At 40.7% G+C, this 20112-nt stretch overlaps 2 protein-coding genes across 7 annotated transcripts in view; one reads left to right on the top strand and one right to left on the bottom strand.

Moving 5' to 3' along the window:
• APPL2 (adaptor protein, phosphotyrosine interacting with PH domain and leucine zipper 2) overlaps nt 1–20112 on the top strand; it is a 58188-nt gene that overhangs the window by 32828 nt on the left and 5248 nt on the right. Inside the window, exons 12-22 of one of the 5 annotated variants that reach the window (XR_013764248.1) lie at nt 1152–1194; nt 1275–1331; nt 1415–1503; nt 5564–5722; nt 5885–5937; nt 7144–7318; nt 10306–10342; nt 10586–10726; nt 11530–11577; nt 12802–13159; nt 16130–16260. Coding sequence is in view for 2 of the 5 variants with exons in the window: in XM_079142897.1 (XP_078999023.1) it covers nt 1152–1194; nt 1275–1331; nt 1415–1503; nt 5564–5722; nt 5885–5937; nt 7144–7318; nt 10306–10342; nt 10586–10726; nt 11530–11577; nt 12802–12936 (937 nt within the window). In the remaining 3 variants the exon portion in view is untranslated. Of the gene's footprint in view, nt 1–1151; nt 1195–1274; nt 1332–1414; nt 1504–5563; nt 5723–5884; nt 5938–7143; nt 7319–10305; nt 10343–10585; nt 10727–11529; nt 11578–12801; nt 13897–16129; nt 18059–20112 lie in introns of those variants that run through there. The other 4 variants (XR_013764250.1, XR_013764249.1, XM_079142897.1 and 1 more) reach the window with 4 other exon arrangements.
• Nucleotides 17604–20112, bottom strand: part of WASHC4 (WASH complex subunit 4) — a 54484-nt gene continuing 51975 nt past the window's right edge. For both annotated transcript variants that reach the window (XM_079142891.1, XM_079142893.1), the window contains one exon: nt 17604–19789. In XM_079142891.1, the coding sequence (XP_078999017.1) occupies nt 19722–19789 (68 nt within the window). In that variant the 3' untranslated portion in view covers nt 17604–19721. The remainder of the gene's footprint in view (nt 19790–20112) is intronic.

Genomic DNA, 20112 nt, shown 5'->3' with positions numbered 1-20112 from the left:
CCGTCCCGGGGGCCAGTGCAGGGACGCTGCCCCTGCCGAGCCTCCTAGCTCAGTCCTGAGGCCGCTCCACGCAGTCCCCACCCAGGTCATGCTGACCTTTCAGGAGAATGGCTTGTTCTCTCTAAACACGCACACGTGACCTGTGTGGGACCCAGGCTGCTTCCTTTAGGGAGCCCCAGGGAGGACCTCCTGGCACCAGAGCGGCCTGAGTGATAGCTGTCAGCGCGGTTCTGGGAGAAGGCCACGGCCGCCCCTCCCATCCCCACACGGGCATCTGTGCCCTGCTGGGTGCTGCAGGCAGAGGGCAGGTTGGAAGCTGCCCCAGGAGTCCACCTTCTCAGGCGATACGGGAGCTGCCGACAGTACGCTCCGCCACCGCGGTGTCATTTGTTAGCATGCTGCCCTGCACAGCCTGGGGACCTCGGGCCCAGCAGAGGTCATGCTTTAAACATCCGCAGGCTCGTGGTCACTCGCAGCAGAGCCCCTCCCTGCAGATCCCTCTCACTCCTGCAGGGTTTCCACTGAGCTGCCAGGAGCTCAGATCAGTGCACTGCAGGTTCACCTGCCCTGGGGGCATGGGGGCTGTGGCTGGCCTCTCCGCCCAGAGCACCTCCTCTGGTGGCAGTGAGCAAGGAAGGAAGATGCCTGCATCCTAGTCACGGTCCTGTGGGCCTCCGTCCTCTCAGGTGTGAAATAAGGAGAAGACCCCTTCCCCCATCTGCAGACATGAGGGGCAAAGGAACCAGCGAGGCCTTTGAAAGAGTGAAGGCCGTCGTGAAGGTTATCACATTCCACACGCAGACTTTTCAGTTCTTAGGAACAGTGCCAAGTCCTTGGGGCATGGTTGGAGGGGTGGCTGGGCAGGAGTCCTGGAGCATCTAAGAGGAGGGTCAACAAAGATGGACCTTGCTGTGAAGCACAGACTTAGGTGGAAAGATCTGAGTCCCCCTCGCTTTACAGATGAGAAAGCTGAGGTCCAGGGGAAGCAGGCGTTGATCCAAGACCAGGTGGTGAAGGACAGCAGAGCCAGCCCCCAGCCCCAGCCCCTCCTTCCACCAGGCTCGCTTCCCTCCCTGCAGATTCAGGTGACTTGGTGGCGTCCTCAGATAGGTACGATGGGGAAGCACTGATGTAGATGCATTTTCTTTCAGCGGAATAATCCTCCAGGCAGAGAGCAGAAAAGAAAACGAAGAGGTAAGCTTTGACTGTTGGACCTCTTTCCCAGAGCGGTGGGCGGCTCTGGGGTGATCGCGTTCTTTTTGTGTCTCCCGCAGTGGATATGTGCCATCAACAACATCTCCAGGCAGATCTACCTGACTGACAACCCAGAGGTGACTGACAGCGGCCTGCCCCTCAGCTCGAGAGGTAGTCCCCCCCCACCCTCCCGACTGAGCATGCCTCCTGTGGCTTTTAGGCAGTGGCCATCAAGTTGAATCAGACGGCTCTCCAGGCTGTGACTCCAATTACAAGTTTTGGGAAAAAACAAGAAAGCTCCTGCCCCAGGTAACTAAAGGACAAAAGAAAACTGGCTTTTGTGGAGCCCAGCCGTGTATTAGGAACTTGACATGAAGTGTTAGTTAATCCTTACCCCAGCCCACCACAGCCCCCAGGGCTGCAGTCCAGGCCTGTTCAGCAGAAGAAGGGACAGGCTGGGAAAGCCTGGGTGTTCTGCCTATGTTCACAGGTGGAGCCAGGATTCAAAGCTGTCAACACCCCGTGCATTTCCACTGGACCACGCTGCTGCAGTTCAAGGGAATATTGTGGCAAGGGCCTGCCAGTGTGCCCACGTTTTCTATTAGCATCAACAGCACCGTAACCAGAACTAGTTCTTTTTTAAATAAGAAAATCACCTTTTGTGTCTCTGGGTTACTGCCCGGGTGTTTTCTGTATGTGCACCGGTATTTCATGTGTGCATTTATTTTTTATTTTCACATATATATTTTTAAACATTTCTAGATTTTTTCAGGATTAATATCATTGTTTTATACCATTACATCATTTTTTATTATCATTAGCTATTGAATACTTAGGTTCCACTGTTTGCTGCTGCTGTCAAGAGTGAACATTTTCATACATAGAGCTTTCCTCCTGAATACCATTTTAGGATTGCCTTTAGGAACCCAGCCTTTTGTCTCCATGAGAGTCTCCACGTGGTGAAGTAGGTAGTAAAGGGTGGATTATCTCACAAGCTGGTGAAAGCCAGGAGTCAGAGGGCGAATCCCAATCATGACTGTGCAGGGCGTCCATCTTTCAGATGCTCTGAGGCAGCAGACGTGGCCATTAAAGCCCAGTGGCTATGTACCTTCCCAAGCTCACACCCAGCATTGGGTATTTGAGGCGCAGTACCAGGTAAGGCCAAATATAGGTCTGAGCTTGACCCTGAAAGATGGGCCTTGCTCAGGAGCGACAGGCAGTGGAGCAGAACTGAAGGTTTTAAGAAAAGGGGTGACAAACCAGATAGGTGATGGGGAGGGCAAGGAAAGGGAGCCCAGCAGACGCTGCTGTAGTACTGGCTGCAAGTGGAACGCATGCCCTGCACAGCAGTGGCATTAGTGGGAGAGGCAGCAGGTCTGAGGAAGGTCCAGTGCTCTGAGGAAGGCCTCGGGGACTCCAGCAGCCCTGCAGTGCTCGCAAGGTGCTCGGGAAAGCGCCCCGTGCAAGTGAGCGGGGGTGAAGAACCCGGAGGCATAGGTGAGTCCCTCAGCCTTCTGTTCCTAAAGCCGTGATGTCAGTGGCTGCTGAGAGCTGCCTTCACAGCCAGATGTCCCTGAGCGAACCAGTCAGCTGCTGGACTCTCTCTCCTTAGTGGTGACGTGAGAAACCACGTGACCTTCACAGCTCCTCCAGCTCTAAGATGCAGACTTCTGGGGTGATGATGTACAATTTAGTGTTTGTATTAGAAGGTGTGATTTGTTTTCTGGAAAAAACTTACAGCTCAGGTTCAATTATGCAGTAACTGATTTTTCTTCTGCTCCAGAGTAAGTCACATTCTTAGAAAGGACTCTACAGAGGGGGCACAGAAGAATCCCTTGGGGGAAGGGGGATGACTCTCGCCAACCAGTTGACTTAACCCAAAGATGAAAAGTGTGCCTAGAAGTGGCTGCCAGACGGCTCCAGAGCTGTGCGGGGAGGGGTCCTCTCTCGGAGTCAGCTCGTTAAGAATAAGAAATGTTTCGATGACAATAGGCGAAAGCAGCAAAGAAAATGTGTTCTTGGGAATAAACTGCCATTTACTTCTAAACATACCTTCATGAAAGCCCCTCACTGTTATTACGTACCTGCTGTTCAACCAGTGTGCGCCCAGGCCTGCACTAATGAGAAGATCGGCAGAAGTGAACGTAGCCTCTTGAAGTGGGGGAGCATCTCAGTGTTAATGACCAGGGTGCTGTCGTGGAGAACGCAGAGAGCCTGTGCAGGGTCTGTCTGTGGAGGTGGTTGAGATGAGAAGCTGCCATTCCTGCAGACAGCCAGAGGCAGTGCCTTCCTGACAGCAGGTGTGGTGGTGGAGCAGGAAAGGGCTTAGCACACCTGAGAAATGGTTAGGTAAGGGAGATCACAGGAGGAGCGAGCCATGCCTGGGGAGTCGTGAGGGCTGAAGGGCAGAGAAACAGATGGACATGAGAACCAGGCAGTCCTGGAGTGGCGGCCTAGCCCAGGATCATGGTAAGGAGGAAAAGGACATGGGTTTGGATTTATTTTGTAGGTGAGTCATGTGGGACATGTGACAGATGAGATGTGGAGTGGAAGGAAAAGGATAGGTCAGAGGACAGCCTCAGTCTGGGTCCAGTCACTGGGCAGATGGTGGTGGCAGACACGAAGAGGAGTTCTGTTTGGGGCACATTAGGTTGGAGAGGCTCGCAAGCCGAGCAGTTGACGGAGGATTGTGTCTGAGCAGGTCTGTGAGCCAGAAGCACGAGATGGCAGCGGGAGAGGCTGTGTGGGGCGAGTGGGAGAGGGAGGAGCCTGGAGGCTGAGAGAATCCTGAAGACCTCCAATATCTGGGAGTAGAGGAGAACCTGCCCTTGGTGATGCTCCTTCCCTACTTGAGAAAACCTATAATGTGGCACAGGGAACATGGAAGAGGTGTTCTGGAGGGGAGAAACCATGTCCATTAGATACTTGGAGAGGTCAGCTGGGATGATGAGTGTCAACCAGAGCCAAGGACACAGAGATCCCGGGTTATACTTGACATGTTACTCTGTTCAGTCCCCAGTGGCTCCCTGTATTGGAGTGTCAAGTTTGGATCCAACCCCAACTAACATTAGTATTAAGGTCTTCAATAACCTGGTCCCACACTCACTTGATTGGGCCATCTCCCATTTGACCCTCTGGGGAGCCAAAATCTTGGACTGTCTCCCCTTGAAACTTCTGCTCTCACCTCTTTTCTGTGCTTAGCATGTATTAAATCAGTTCTTTCATAATGATAGGATCAAGGAGCAGACGTAACTCTACCACTGGGATCACTGAGGCAGCACGGAGACCCCCACCACGCTGTCTGATTCACAGATCGTCTGGGAACCTCAGACTCCTTTTCTGTTAACAGTGGAGTGTAAAAGGTCTCCAAAGGTTCCCCTTGTAGTGACCACCTTCAAGCCTGTGCAGTCTCTCCACATTCCATTCAGCATGACCACCTGTCCAATGGCAATTGTAGTTTCATATAGTAATTACATCTGAGAAGTAGAAAAATAGTTATTAAAATATCAAATGATCAGAAAGATAATTTGAGGGCTTTGTATGTTCCTGACAATTAAAATACTGATATTCTGTGTCCCTCAAAGGTGAAGTTAAATTTCAGCATTCTGACACGGGAAAGGAATAAATATGTTGGAACGTGATTAATTACTGTGCAAATGGCACGCTCTTTTCATAGGGCCCTATCCGTAGCCATTGGGGAGGGGGGAATGTCACAGTGTGAAGCTCAGGAGGCTCCCAGGGGCACCAGACTGGCTCTGTGACTTGGAAGACTCAGCAGAGAGGGACAGGTTCCGGCAGGTGTAGGGTAGGAACTTGAGCTGGTGTATAGGTGAGAGCTGGGTTGACCCACTAGTCTGTTCTCTGAAAACTGAGAAGGGCACATGCAATGAGGGCAGGTCTTGGGACAAGATGGGGGGAGCATGAGGGTTTTCACCATCAGCCACCCACACCCCAGGCGGAGGCAGCAGTGAGGACGGCGTGTGCTGTGTGTAGCTCTAGTGGATGTGCACTGAGGCAGTGGAGAGGTTTTCAGGAAATCAACCAGGTGTGGTTAAATGCCAAGCCGAGACATCTTGTTCCTTCAGCTAACACTTGAGGTCCTACTAACGTTACCTACTGTTAATAAATAGACTGTGCCACAGCCCCACCCTCAAAACCTGTCCCAAGGGAGATACAGATTAGAGTACAATGTAATGGGTTGTCTAATACACATCTCGGCGCTGAGCCACAGAAAGAACTCTAGGTAGTGGGGAGACCCAAAAGTTTTTAGCCAAAGATATGATGGGTTGAGGGATTGATTGAGATCTCCCTTGTATTTTATTTGTAAGTCACTTGATTCCCTGCCCCATTTTTTATTCAAATTCTTCAGCCAGAATTTGAAAAATCCAGAAACAGAAAATGACAAGATTGTTCCCAAAACCACCATGAGCATTCCCGAAGCAGAAGAGCTGATTGCACCTGGGACGCCTATTCAATTTGACATTGTGCTTCCGGCTACAGAATTCCTGGACCAGAACAGAGGGAGCAGGTAAGGCCAAGGGAGGCTCTGGGAGAAATCAAAGACCTGACTCGTTTCCTCCCCACCACTGCCACCAGAGGTCGCTGCCCATTCTGACTTGAAAAGAATCCAGTACTCAGTGTCCTTTCAGCAGCAGCTGCTGTGACCGTTGACTCCTAACTGTTCCCCCAGGCGGATCAACCCTTTTGGTGAAACTGAGGATGAGTCATTTCCAGAAGCAGAAGGTAAGTGGCAAATTTGGTGTGCTCCTTCTTTCCCCTGCACAAAATGACCAGGGTCATTGAAATAAGATGTCTGATCATGTGTAAGAGAGCTGTAACTTAAAGTATGAATTGAAATCAAGGTCCACCCGTGAGAACAAGACTCAGATAAAAATGGGAGAGCACAGGATTTTCCTTACCACGAGCCACCCCATACCCTCGGAGCTCCTCTGAGAAATAGGCTATGCCTAAAATCTGGCGCTACTTGTGTCGCATTTTGTACATCATGTGTCAACAATCCAAGAAAAAAATCTTTCAAACTTATCCATACAAAAAAAAGAAATGAGCCAAGTGTGGTGATGGATGCTATTTTCCCAGCAGCTTGGGAGGCTGAGGCAGGAGGACCATGAGTTCAAACCAGCCTCAGCAAATTAGCAAGGACCTAAGCAACTCAGACCCTGTATCTAAATGAAGTATAAAAAAGGGCTAGAGATGTGGCTCAGTGGTTAAGTGCTCCTGGGTTCAATCACCAGCCCCCGCCCCACCACAGTTACTATTAGAGTAACCATTTATATTTTCCTAATAATTTTTTAAACTCTCAAGTTATTTTTAGGAACAAAGGAAGAAAAAAGAGGCTTTTCAGTTTAAAATAATGGGTACATGAATTATTGTTCCTACAGAAAGTGAACTTTCAGACCTTCATCTTTCAGTTGGTTGCTGTTATTTTGTCAGATTATATGCCAATATCAAGAAGCCAATGTTGGAAATTCTTTAGAAGTTCTTTAGGATCAATTAATTGTTTTGGTTTATAATCACTGCCCTCAGTAGTAAATATGATGTATGAGCTGAGTGAGACCCAACATCAGGACTTTTACCACAAATAAATTTTCTTCTATAAGAGGACCAAATGAGTTTCCAGGATCTAGTGGAAATGCTCTTGAGATTTAGAAGGCCATTCATCTGGCACCGCTATCTCATAGATGAAGAAAAAGAGGAGCTTTTCTAGTCTATTGAAAGTAGTTTCAAACTGACAGATGCAGATAAAAGATTCAGAGCTTCAGCAATACAGGGCTTTAAAAAGTCTTACTGAGCAACTTGGGTAGAAAGTCCTCCATAGAAAGCAAGCCTGAGGTCTTTGGCCTGTTCTCAGACAGGGGCATCTCACATCAGTAAGCAGATTCACAGCAGGCACAATACATGTGACACTGAGCAGAACATGCTCTCTTGCAGATTCTCTTTTGCAACAGATGTTTATAGTTCGGTTTTTGGGGTCAATGGCAGTTAAAACAGACAGCACTACTGAAGTGATCTATGAAGCAATGAGACAAGTGTTAGCAGCTCGGGCTATTCATAACATCTTCCGTATGACAGAATCTCATCTGATGGTCACTAGTCAAACCCTGAGGTATGTTCAGTTTCATTTTCAGACTTTTATGGCTTCATCTGATTCTCCTCTTAAGGCACATTCACCCACCTGAAAAGTTTGCTAGAATATGTTTGATTTGGATCAGATGAAGATGGTACTCTTGTTTTTGCTCCTTCTCCTTTTACATTTCCATTGTATAAGATTTGCTCCCCTTAAAGACAAGAACTGGTATCTTTAAGAATTCCCTTATCTGAAATGCTTGGGGCCAGAACTGTTTTGGATTTTTGGGGGGCAGGGAGGTGTGGAACCCAAGTCTAAACATGATATTCATTTTTTATACACACAAGAATCTAAAAGTAAAGTTACATATTTTTAATAATTTTGTTCATAAAATAAAATTTATGGTGTGGAATTTTCCATTTGTGGCATCATTTCAGAGTGGGGGCATTCTAGATTTCAAATGTTCAGATTAGGGGTGCTCAGCCTGTACTGTGTTCATGAAGACACTGCTATTCTCTGTCATATCGCAGTGCTTGAAAATGAAACTCATTTGAGACTACTGTTTATAAAAATGAACAGTGAAAAAGAACATGAATCTGCCTAAAATAATTGGACCACCTAACTAGTTGGAATTGAGATGTATGTTAAATATATACCAAATTTCTAAGAATTTATAATCCCTCCCCCAAAAAGGGAATGTAAAACATTAATAATTTTTAGGTTGGGGACATGTCTGACAGTATTTTAGATTAATTTGTTTCTTTTCATGTTTCTTACTGTGGCTTTTGGGAAGACTTAAGACTCATACTGTATTTCTATGGGACAGCACTGTGTCAGAGCCAAAATGTCAATAACATATGCTTGTTATTGGTTCTCTGGCTTATAGGGTAAAAGTAATTTTGATTGGAGATAGTAAATTGGGAACAATACTTCATTCCAAGAACTTCCCAATGTGAACTCTCCTTTGTGGCCTCTGAAGGCTACCAGTTATCAAGCTTCAGCCTACTTGCCTTGGTCTTGTTTTGAACAAGTTCCATGGGGGGCTTTGGGAACGAAATACAAACTTTTAATCATGTAACCTGTACAAAATACAGCAGCCCTATTCTTTCCTTTGACTCAGACTTTAAAAAATTGAGTCAAATTCATCTGATCACTCAACTAAAAGCATCCTATATACCTTTCTCTCCAAGTTCCTGATGTAGTTAATCACTGAGACCAATCAATTCTACTTCAATATTTCTCCTTTCTTCCTCACTCCATTCCTACCCTCAGCTTAATTACTATGATCACTATTGCTCATTTGGACTAATATTCATGTATTTACTTCTGGTCTATCTTGTTCAACAGAATTTGCAGTGGTTTGCAGAAATACTATAGGAAAGACTCAGGCTGAGGCAAAAGGATTGAAAAGTTTGAGGCCAGCCTGAGCCTCCTAGTGAGATCCTGTCCAGAGAGCTGGGGATGTAGCTCAGTGGGAAAGGACCCCTGGGTTCAATCCCCACTACTGAAAAACAAGAAATACTGTAAGACAGAACCACTGTTTCAAGTACAGGTGAAAACAAAAATTGAAGGAAAAAAACAGATTGATACATTGAAAAAACACCCCCATTCCATCTTCAACAGCCAAACATGGACCTCTATTGATTTTCCAAGCAATAAGAAAGCAACCAAATCTCAATCACAAGATTGAATTTCCATTATGTACACACAGCTCTACAAAACTTTTTCAGATATACCAAGAATTGTTACATGGAGATTAATTAACTCTAACCAAACTTAAAGAGAACTAAACATGGAATGGATGCTGGGCTATGAATATACAGTGGTAGACATGACCTTTACAAAGTCTGGAACGCTTCTTACCAGCTGGGCAGCACATCTGCCTCTGGTAGAAGTGGGAGGCCAAACTACATTTCTTAGTTGCACAACTTTAGGCAAGTTCCTCGGCCTCTGTATCTCCGTTCCTTTAACTGTAAAATGAAAACTGTATCCGCATCTCACAGTGGTGAAGTAAGGAGTGATGGGCACGTGGAAAATGCTCACTATTAGCTCCAGAAAGGTAACTAGACTTTGGCAAAAATGAGGATATAGTTTCTGCCATTCGTTAAATCTGCCCTTTTCATTTATTTTAAACATTTTCAAATACTATTTTTTATTATTTGTGATGAACCTCATCATAAGAATTAGGCTATTATGAACAAAATCTTGGTTTTTTTTTAAAGCTTTTCTCCAGATGTGTCCTGGACCTTTTATAGAAATTGGCTCATTGTTCTTATCATCCAAATGATCTTGTGATTTGCCTACTCTAGACATTTCATATAAATGGAAATTGTAACTCTTGCTTTCATCTAAAGCAGTTTTTTTTCATCTAAAAGTTTGTGATTCCATAATGATTCATATACCATGTTAATTACTCTACCACAAGTATAAGTATATAGGAGAAATGTACGTCTTCATACTTAAGACATTAAATTCTCAAATGCAGGTCAGGTCCATCAACCTCATTATTAAATGAAGCTTAAAATGTTGTGAAAGAATATATTCTGAAATGCCTTCTTGAACATAACTTCTCTAATATCCATCCTGAAAAGTTTTGTCAAAACCCCTTCACTGTTTTCTCACCCCTACCCATTTTTTAAAAGTTGAATTTAGAATAAACTGATCCAACACTTCAGAGGAATTAAAGTAGCCGGACGCTGTACAGAACATGATCTATTCATATTATACATTAGAACTCAAAAATTATGCTGCTGCTCTTTTTTGGCAAAACACTGAAAATCAATTCTTCTTCTAGCTATATAATCCTCCACCTGCAGATACCCTGAGCTTTACCTACACAGGTTCAAAAAAGGCAGAAACCACAGCACATGGTCACGTGTAACTGTCTTGCCCCGCCCTCAGCCAGACCTTATTTTGCATTTGTGAGGGTATTTATATGATTTCATTCTGAATGCTTATCTGTTTTACAACCCCTCCCTCACCAGTTCTTAAACATCTGTGATATAATGAATCTCTTAAAATTTCAGGTTGATAGATCCTCAGACTCAGGTGTCAAGGGCCAATGTAAGTACCTCGTCCATCTTAATGTTAGTGACTCCGTGCGTTTTGGTTCACCTTCTGCTTTAAATACACCTAGGCACTTAATAATTTGCTAAATTAAATGACTGCCATTAATAGTACACTCTTTTTCATGATGTTCCCATAGAGAATAACCTTGTTTTTTAAAATTCCATAGAAAATAACTAACCTTGTGTTTTAAATTCCAGTTGTGCGATTATTCAGTCTAATGCTTTCCCATCCTTCCAGTTTGAACTTACCAGTGTCACACAGTTTGCTGCTCATCAAGAAAACAAAAGGCTAGTTGGCTTTGTCATCCGCGTTCCTGAGTCCACAGGAGAAGAGTCTCTGAGCACATACATTTTTGAAAGCAACTCAGAAGGCGAAAAGGTCTTGTGTTTTTTTTTTTTTTTTTTTTAATATTAAGATTCTGTAAGACCTCAATTCAGACAAGTTCACTTTTAATTATTTTTTCTGCACTGTCCCCCTGAATATCTAGTTGGTCATCCCTGTGCCTCCATCCAGGAGTTCAGACAGGGACACTTCTAGGAAGGCCCCACTAAAAGAAAACTGACTGGATTAAAATTTCCCCATGGAAGAATATATGTCAACTAAATACAGGGAACGGGGAAGAACTATAATAGCAAGATGCAGTCTTTTATTATTGTAAGGATATCATGAAATGTTAAAAGCAGTTCCCCCCAAAACTTGTTCTAAAAAAAAAAAAAAAACACAGGAAGTTACAATAGAGAATGAGAGCGCAAACCAAGGAAGAGAACATTTGGAAAGTACATACAAGCTGTTCTTTTGATTAGTATGAAAAATACTACATGTGGTACTTAGAACCATCAAAATTAATCTTCCTTTCATTAAGTAGCTGTTTACCACTATGTATATGAACATGTAATAGCTAAATACACTTCACTTGAGAGGAAAAACGTATCCTCTCAGGAATTTTAAATGCTGGAGTAACTTACCTGGAATATTTTTTGTATGGTATAAATCAGTGATAGGGTGTCAGGGCAGTTGTATGCTAATGCTCTGAGCCCCATGGGACAAACGTCCTACAGCAAAGTCCTGTCTTTCCACATGGACATAAACAGTGCCCTCACTGTACTTCCATATCACATTTTTTTTCTAAAATTTTATCCTTTTCTACCTTTACCAAACACTACTTTTCTTGTCTTTTGCAGATATGTTATGCCATTAATTTGGGGAAAGAAATTATTGAGGTTCAGAAGGTAAGGTGCATTTTAGTGCTGGTATAACAACTGTTCTATAGACATTTGTACATTTTTCTCAAAGAGAAAAGTGATACTCATTAGTGTGGCCAAATTTGGGATTTTCTTTAAGCATTCTAACCACCAGACATCTCTGATCGATCATCTGTTTCCACGTTCACTGGTAGCATGTCTGCACTTTTTAATTAATAAGTGTCACTGCTGCAGCTCCTGCTTTATTAATTTTCTTGCTTGCATACTAGTTGGCTAGATTTCCCATGTGGTGGGTACTTAAGTACCCACTGTGCTCTACAGCCTAGCTCCTTAAAGGATGACCACAGGCCCAGCAACACTGACAGGCATCACCTGGGACCTTACTAGAAATGAACCCTGAGACCTCTCTGACATTCAGCAGCTTACAGTGTCATCCAACAAATTTTTGAGAACCTCATTTGTATAAAAAAAATCCTGGAATTGCACTAATGAACAAGGCAAACATGGTCCTTCATCCAGGGGGTATCTTCAAGTCCAACAATGTCTAGTAGAATTACATCACATCTAGATCTCCATTATTTAATATGTATGTTGAATGTGGCCAGAGTGACTGAGGAACTGTATTTTTAAACTTAAAATATTTTACTTTAGTAAAATGAAGGTGCCTTTAGTGTAGTCACTGCTTGGGGAGGGCAGGAAGACCTATAAACATGAAATAATGGCACACATTACAAAGTTAGTATCCAATGGTACAGGTCAGAGGTGGGCACACTTTTTCTATAAAAGGTCTTTATCTTTTAGGCTTATTAGCTTCACAACCACTTTACTCTGCTGTTGTAACACAGAAGCAGTCATAGGGAGTATGTAAATGCACAGCTGTGCTCCAGTAAATAAATGGCCATGGTTTGTCAACTCCTGCTATAGACTAAAGACAAAAGAAAGGAGGGGGCTTAGAGACAAAGATGATAAGGGTTTTGTGAGGGAAGTTACTCCATGGAATCTTTGGAAAGGTGATTATGAATTGGATACATAAATGATATTATGACCAAGAGGAAAATTAGTCTGGACTCTAGAATAAGTAATGTCTTTGAGTTTTTTTCAGCCAAGTGAGGAGACCCAGCTGAAAGCCCACATTGACAAGAGTCGGGAGGAATGAGGTTAGGTCACAGAACATATTGAAAGCCAAAGTGAAGGGGTTTAAGTGCATCTTAAGCTTTTTCTTTTTTCCTTCTTAAACTCTCCTAACTTCAGGATCCAGAAGCACTGGCTCAATTAATGCTGTCTATACCACTAACCAATGACGGAAAATATGTACTGTTAAATGATCAATCAGATGACAATGATGGAAATCCAAGTGAAAATAGAGGCGCAGAATCTGAAGCATGACTCCCTGGGGCCTGTGGGGGCAGCGCGCACAGGAAGGAAAGCTACCTCCTTAAGGGTTTTCAACTTCTCTGATGTACAGGCACACTGACCTGGCTTCAGAATGCTGACAATCGTTTGTGGAATGTGCCCCTTGATGCCTTGATACTGAGACTGGGAGGGAACAGTTAAGAAAAGGGTGACAGCCTTCCTACCCATCTACAAATGTTATTTTAGGTGCCTTGTGGTAAGTCGTCTTTCCTTAGATTGCATTGCAATGCTTAGAATGAAAGCTATGAAAAATGCATCGTTCACTTTATTTGGATGTCATCTCTTCAGTTTCCAGTATCTTTTTTAAAGTGGAAACTTGATAAATACTAAATATTTCCTAGTAATATAATCTATTTTTATATTTTACTCAAAGCTTATTAAGTGCCTGTCATTCTGAAAACTGTGTATTTATAATCCAGCTTATCTCATCACTGGGCCTGGCAGCATTACTGTGCAGTGAGGTGACGAGCACTGCGTGGAGGCCCAGCACTGGTGGCGATGCAGGGCTGGTTTGGGTCACTGTTAGACACCATGCAGTAAAAGGCCTAGGCCATGAGTACTACAGAAAAAGTTTTGCAACACAACCTCACTGAACCTGCATTCAACAGTTTAAGGTCCTCTTAGATGTGACTTTTCAGTGGCTACTCACTATGAACAGGATGCAGCTCTACCAGTTCCTGTTTCTTCTGAGCCAGACCCTCAAGAAAGGGATTAATTTTTAAAACTCACTTGAAGCACAGCTGGTTGTGGGGCTTGGTTTGAAGTTTCTATTTCTACCCTGATATTTCTGGTCCTGGAATCCCAGTCCACTCCCAGATCCCTCCTAGCTATGAAACAAGATCATGAATTGGTATAGTGTGTTTAATTGTAACCAAGTTCAAAAGATTATCATTTTTGTAATTAACCAGCAATAAAAACTACCATTTCTGTTTCTTTTGCTTTCTGTTATTTTCTACAATATTTCTTGGAAGAAAACTAGAGTCAGTTCTCTAGATTGAACAGTTAATTTCCAAAAACCCTAAGGATTAATGAAATCGCTGTAGAGGGGACAGCTCATCAAAAAACTATTCAACCTGAGTATTTTTTAAAATGGGGAATTACTAAAACAACTTTTGCAACCCAAAACTAAGTTAACTTTGTAGGGTCTGTTAGAAAAATCACTCCTGTAGCGTGTCTACCATCAGAGATGTGGGGAGTGGGTCTAAGCCAATATGAGATTGTACACTATTAAGTTCTAGATTCACTCTAACTGTATTTTATCAATAAATTCTCAGCTGCAAGAGCCACACTAATTTTTTTTTTTTCTTGCCTAGACTTTTTCAATGAAGGTGGTTATAAGGTGGGTAGTCTCAGGTCATGAACAGTTATTGGGTTGGAAATTGAAGCACTGTTAAGACTGTAGCTTAAATAAGATAAAGAGCATGCAGATAATAAGAAAAAGATAAAAAGACTGAAATTTAGCACCTTAAAATTAACTTCATCAAAAAATACTAGAGGGCTGGGGAAGTAACTCAGTGATAAAGTACTTGCCTATGATGTGTGAGGCTTTGGATTTGATTGATATCCAGCATCACAAAAAAAAAAAAAAGAAGTTACGAGCAAGCACATAAGATTAAATATTCAGAATATATAAAATACTCCAACAAATGTTTTAAAAACATAGTCATGAAAACATTTCCTAATCTACAAAGGACTCAAACAGAATCATGCTCATTCTCTCTCAATAGGAAGTGCAAATGAAAACCACAGACATTTTATATTCACCAGACTGCAAATATTCAGCTGTTGGAAGGGAAAGGAGCAATGGGGAATCTAACCCACTGCTGAGATGAGAGAACTGTGTGACAGTCTAAAGAAAATTTGAAAGTGTGCCTGTCTTAACCACCTTAGCAGTTTCAACACATGCCCCAAGACAGGAGCAACAGTGATTATATCAACAGTGTTCAACAGTATCCCAAATGTGCAAACCGCAATGTCATCAACAATAGAATAAACATCTAACAGTAGAATAATCATTAACAGACTACTAGGGAAGTAAATATAAGCTACAGATATGCAACAACATGAATTTTTAAAATATGATACTAAAGTCATAAAAGCACACAATACAGTAAGATTCTATTTATAGTCAGGATAAACATGCAAATACCGTGTTAGGAAAATACAGAAAGGTTGTAAAACTAGACAAAAGCAACAGACCTATTTCCACCAAACCCCTGCCCTGGGGGTAGGTGGGCTGCTGAGAAGCAGGAACAGGTGCTCAACCTATGTGGTGACTTCCCAAGCAGTAGTCTAAATAGGACATACGTATATTCTTTTGCATGTGCTGCATATTTTTTAATAAAAATTTTAATTTACAAAACAGGGTACTTTACTCAACTTAATGATGTATTAATGCATATAGAAGCCCTGTGAAAAATTAACAAGTCACCAAAATGAAAGGTGGGAGCGTTCAGGAAATGGAATCTTTTTAGAAAACCAGCTATCCTCACCAATTTCCATTTCCAGCGAGTTTGCCATCACATACCCATAAGCCTGCCTTCTTCAGGGAAGGTGCTTTTAGGGAAGAGCAAGGCCTTTTTCACATTTACAACTACCTGAGTCACTGAACTAGGACCAGTTCAGCTCCTACCCAAAAATAACAACTGCTGCTTTTCAAACTCCACTAAAAGAATAGCAGCAGCTAACACATACCAAATGCACTTCTACCTATGAGTACAAATTAATAAGCCATATAAAATAGCCAAAATTAATTTATAAAGTGCTTTACATAAATTAATCCTCAAAATCCCATGAACTCCATACTATTACCATCCTATCTTCTGCCTGAAGTAAAGCAGCATAGAGATTACATAACCTCATAAGCAGCAACTCAAAATTGACATCAGTCTGTCTTTGGAGTTTATGCTTCTAACCACTATGTTCTATGTACATGACCTCAGAGATAAGCAATTGCCAAATATTTCTCAGTACTGAGCTGTGAAGATTATTGTGATATTCAGAAAAGTATCTTTGATTCTGCCAAATTTTGTTTAAATACTTTAAAATTGACTTGTATATAAACGGATACTTCTAGGTATAGAAGTTCTGCCCCAATGATAATGACGGCATTACTACAGAGTGCTTCAGTATACATATATTTTACATGTTATACAATGTGTTTTAGTTCTTAAAGATGATCCCAGAATTATGACATCAGATATGCATCAACGGAAAGATAAATTTCATCTATATTCCTGAGTGTATCTCCACTAATGGGAACTGGAGAGATGAGATAAACTAAATGGTAAAGAAGAGGTAAGCTATTAAAATAGGGAAAACTATTTACTGGCTCAACGTTTTATATACTGTACTATATGTAAAAGCCTATCTTTATATATAAACTATAACCTTGCCATCACCATCTCAAGAATTCCTTGTATAATCTAATTTCTACAGATTTCCACTTATTCTAGATTCCCCTTTTTTATCTGAAATCTTGGAAACCTATGTAATAGTTCCTAACATCTAAAAACTTTGTTTAAAAAAAATATTTTTAGATAGATACTTCTAGGTATCTGTTGGCTCTCCCTAAGCCAGAGAAGAACTGACGCTGGAATGGGAAGATGGCAGTGAGCAACCCTGAAGGATGAAGTATCTTCCTCCAGTACACACAGCAGGCCTCCTTACTGTTTGCTATATAAGTCACAGAAGTCCTACACTCAGTGTTCCTCAGGAGTAGCACAGACCCTTGGCATGTAAAGCATCTATCAGGATCCATGTCGCATTTCCCTGTGGGACTTAGGGGGAAGGGAAAATGATGCAAATATTCGGGTGCTCATACTGCCTGCATTATTGTGTCTTTGGTCAGCATCCATGACATCATGGCAGTCAAACATGGTAACCTGCCAGTAGGGTAAATCAAATCTGAGATCCTTATAGCAAGAGAATGTGTAAATTGTGGTTTGCACTGACTTTAATGGCAAACCAAATAAGTAATGTTAATCTCCACTTAACAGGAAAACAGTTCAATAAATTGATGCATCAACACCAAGAGGTGGAAGGGTAGGGTAGACATCTGAAACATCTGCAACCTGAAGTTGGAAAAGATTATTAAAACTGATTAAAGCCTAGCATTCATACATTCAGCAAAACAAGCGTAAAAGATTTAATATGATGTATGTGATGGTATTATCTTTCCAACAATTTTACAAAATTTAATATCTTGGAATAAAAAAAGGCAGTAATCATACAGCATAATGTTTAACAGGATTGCTATCTCTTGCCTCCAGTGTATTTTAAAGGCTCTTGTTTATTACTATTTCACTTCAACCCATGTTTGTAAATAGGATTATAGTTATTTCTAACATATTAAGCACTTCATACTTAGGATCCCTTTCCAGGATTAGGATTTAAAATAACTTCATGTTGTTCCTTTTATTTGAAAATATCAAGCTATGTAAAGATCAAGAATGTAAAAAGAAAAGAAAACAAAACTTCTTTTCCTGGAATAAATAAAATCTGAACACATTTTATACTTGAATTTTTTTGCCTCTAGACATGCAAGCATTTTTCTTTAAAAGATTCCATGTATTTTATTTAAGGGGATCCCAAAAGGTTAAGAGCTATTGGTTTAAGACATTCAGTTTTGAACATAAACATCCAGGGGAAGGAAAAATTTGAAATTATATTTATTAATGTTTTATTATACATATTGTATTCTCTTAGGATTGGGAGAGGGAACCCCCCACTCAAGTGAGGTAACAAACTTGCCATCCTTTACAAAATTTAATTTGAACTGACAATGTATGGTTAGTCCTTAATTCCTGAGAATTTGAACATCATTAAGTTTTCTGTGAACTTATAACAAATGCTCACATTAATTTTTAAATTACAGGATGTCTGAAAAAAATATTAACATTAACATGTTAGTAAGAAAAACCATCCAAATGTACATATTAACTCAGGTGTGAATACACTGAAGCCCTGTTGCTCTGCAGTTTGATACCATTTAAATACTTTTCAGACTTTATTTCAAGTATGTGAAATCATAATTTCTCCAGACTGCAGTGTTGTTATTTTGAACTAAAGGTAAAATAATAATCTGTCATTTTCTTCTCAATTGTAGGTATCCAGGGAGTCAGCATGTGACCTCTAGTACTGATAAAATGATTTACATGTGGGGATAATCCAGAAACGTGACTCTTTTAATCCCAATTTCTGTCCCTACTGAAGGACATAATTTTAAGAAGTTAGAGAAGAAAAACAGAAAACAATACTGTTGCTATGAAATGGTGACTAATTTGATACAATTAAATGCAATATCATTAATATAAACATTTATAATAATGAAAATATAAATTATTAATTATGCAGCATGCTTTAGGGCCATTTCTACAGTTAGTATGAATTAAAAATATCAAATGCCTTTAATCTATCCATTGTCCATAATTTTTAAGCCATGTTTACATAATAAACATAAAACAGTTCCTACAAATTCTGTTTCTTCTGATTTTTAATAGGGAAGGTATTTACCTTGGGCTGGAAGTTTTCCTGACCCTAAACCAATGAGCACAGATAGCATATTGTATACCCATTCCAAAAGGTGGAATCAAAGAACAATGTTAGAATTTCTTGCAGGATTTATCCAGAGAAATGTTTAGCAGGCAAATGCAACAGAAAAATCAAGCATTTTCCCAAATGATATTTGTATTTAAAGTTTCAAATTTTCCTTTCCATCATAAAGGTATCATTTTATTATATTTAAAAAGGTCATGATTAAACCACTTAATTATTAGCTAATGTATCTTTACAAAAATAAAGCCAGTAACTTGCCAAGAACTAAATTTACTTAAAATCTTTCTGTATTTTTAAAATCAGTAAGTGATTTATTAGTTTTATTCTCACAGTGGTAATTTTTTAAAAGCCTGCACAGTGCAATTATTTAATCTTATGTCTTGAATTATACTTCATATAAAGAAAAAGCCTGCCCAAGCCATCAAGATTTCAATTTAACCCAACATAGAAGAAACCTGAGTTTAGATGTAGAAACAATTCATTCAACTTTTTCTGATATCAACCAGAAGTGAACAAGCAGGGTTCTATGGCTTTAATCTGACTTTTCTTTTGAGTATTAAGTAAATCTTGAATTTAAAGCAGTTGTTGGAGGTTAAATGTTCCCAAAGCAATGTAAACTAATTATAATGTCTCATCAAAGACATCAGCAGCAGCTCTTGTGAGTCACATGAAATTAACAATGAAGGATCATCAGTTAAGGGTACATAACACTTGTGCCTCACCTCCAGTATCAAAGTCATCTTCACATACTCTTTTTATAAGAATATTGATATGTATGCTTCATGAATTTCAGGCTCAATTCCTTTTATTTTTAAGACGTATTTACTGGCTATATAGTATATGCACTGAATTTCCAATGACTTGAAATAAAGACCTATTCAAATATAAATTACAAACACTTGTAGACTCAAGAGATCTGAGGTGACATTTTAGGGATTTGGTTTGCCAACAAAAAATTTTTCCTAGAAACATCTTCTAGCCTAAAGTCTAGGCAAAAATCCAATTTAAAAATCTTATTCTCAACCTTTGAAAAGCAGAGCCTTTGTAAACAGAACGGCTAAACTTTAGAGTACTGCCTTAAGAGTTGCAACAACTAAGTATTTTCCACAGATGTGACCCAGGAAACAATTTGATGATAACTTACAACATCCATTTCACTGGCAAAAGTATTAATACAATTCTGATGATTTTGTACCATCATATCATTTCACAACAGGATCGGCAGACACAGTGCAGTCAGACAGGTCTCCATTGCTTGTTTTAGTTTCTTCTAGAAGTATGAGTGAAAATAACAATGGTCATATTTACATTCAACTTTAAAAAGTGAATTAAAAAGTAAATAAAATTTGAAAAGAGCAATATTGTTACATTTCAAATTAAAAGGTTGTAGCCATCAAACCTTTCTTTAACATCACAAATTATACCTAGTTTTTGTTTTGTTATCTAAACCAAATATTGAGAAAGTTCTGACTGGTTCTTAATAGAAGTGCAGAGTTGAGAGAGAGAGGAATCACATCTGGGATGGGGCTTCAAATTGAGCATCTTTCTCCTGTGGAATCTTGATACCCCTCATCTAAATAAGTCATGCTCCCC

The sequence above is a fragment of the Sciurus vulgaris genome (genome assembly GCF_902686455.1).
Source record: "Sciurus vulgaris genome assembly, chromosome: 5".
NCBI classification, from domain to species: Eukaryota; Metazoa; Chordata; class Mammalia; order Rodentia; family Sciuridae; genus Sciurus; species Sciurus vulgaris.
Note: the sequence above shows the minus strand (reverse complement) of the source record. Positions and strands in the feature narration are given on the sequence as shown.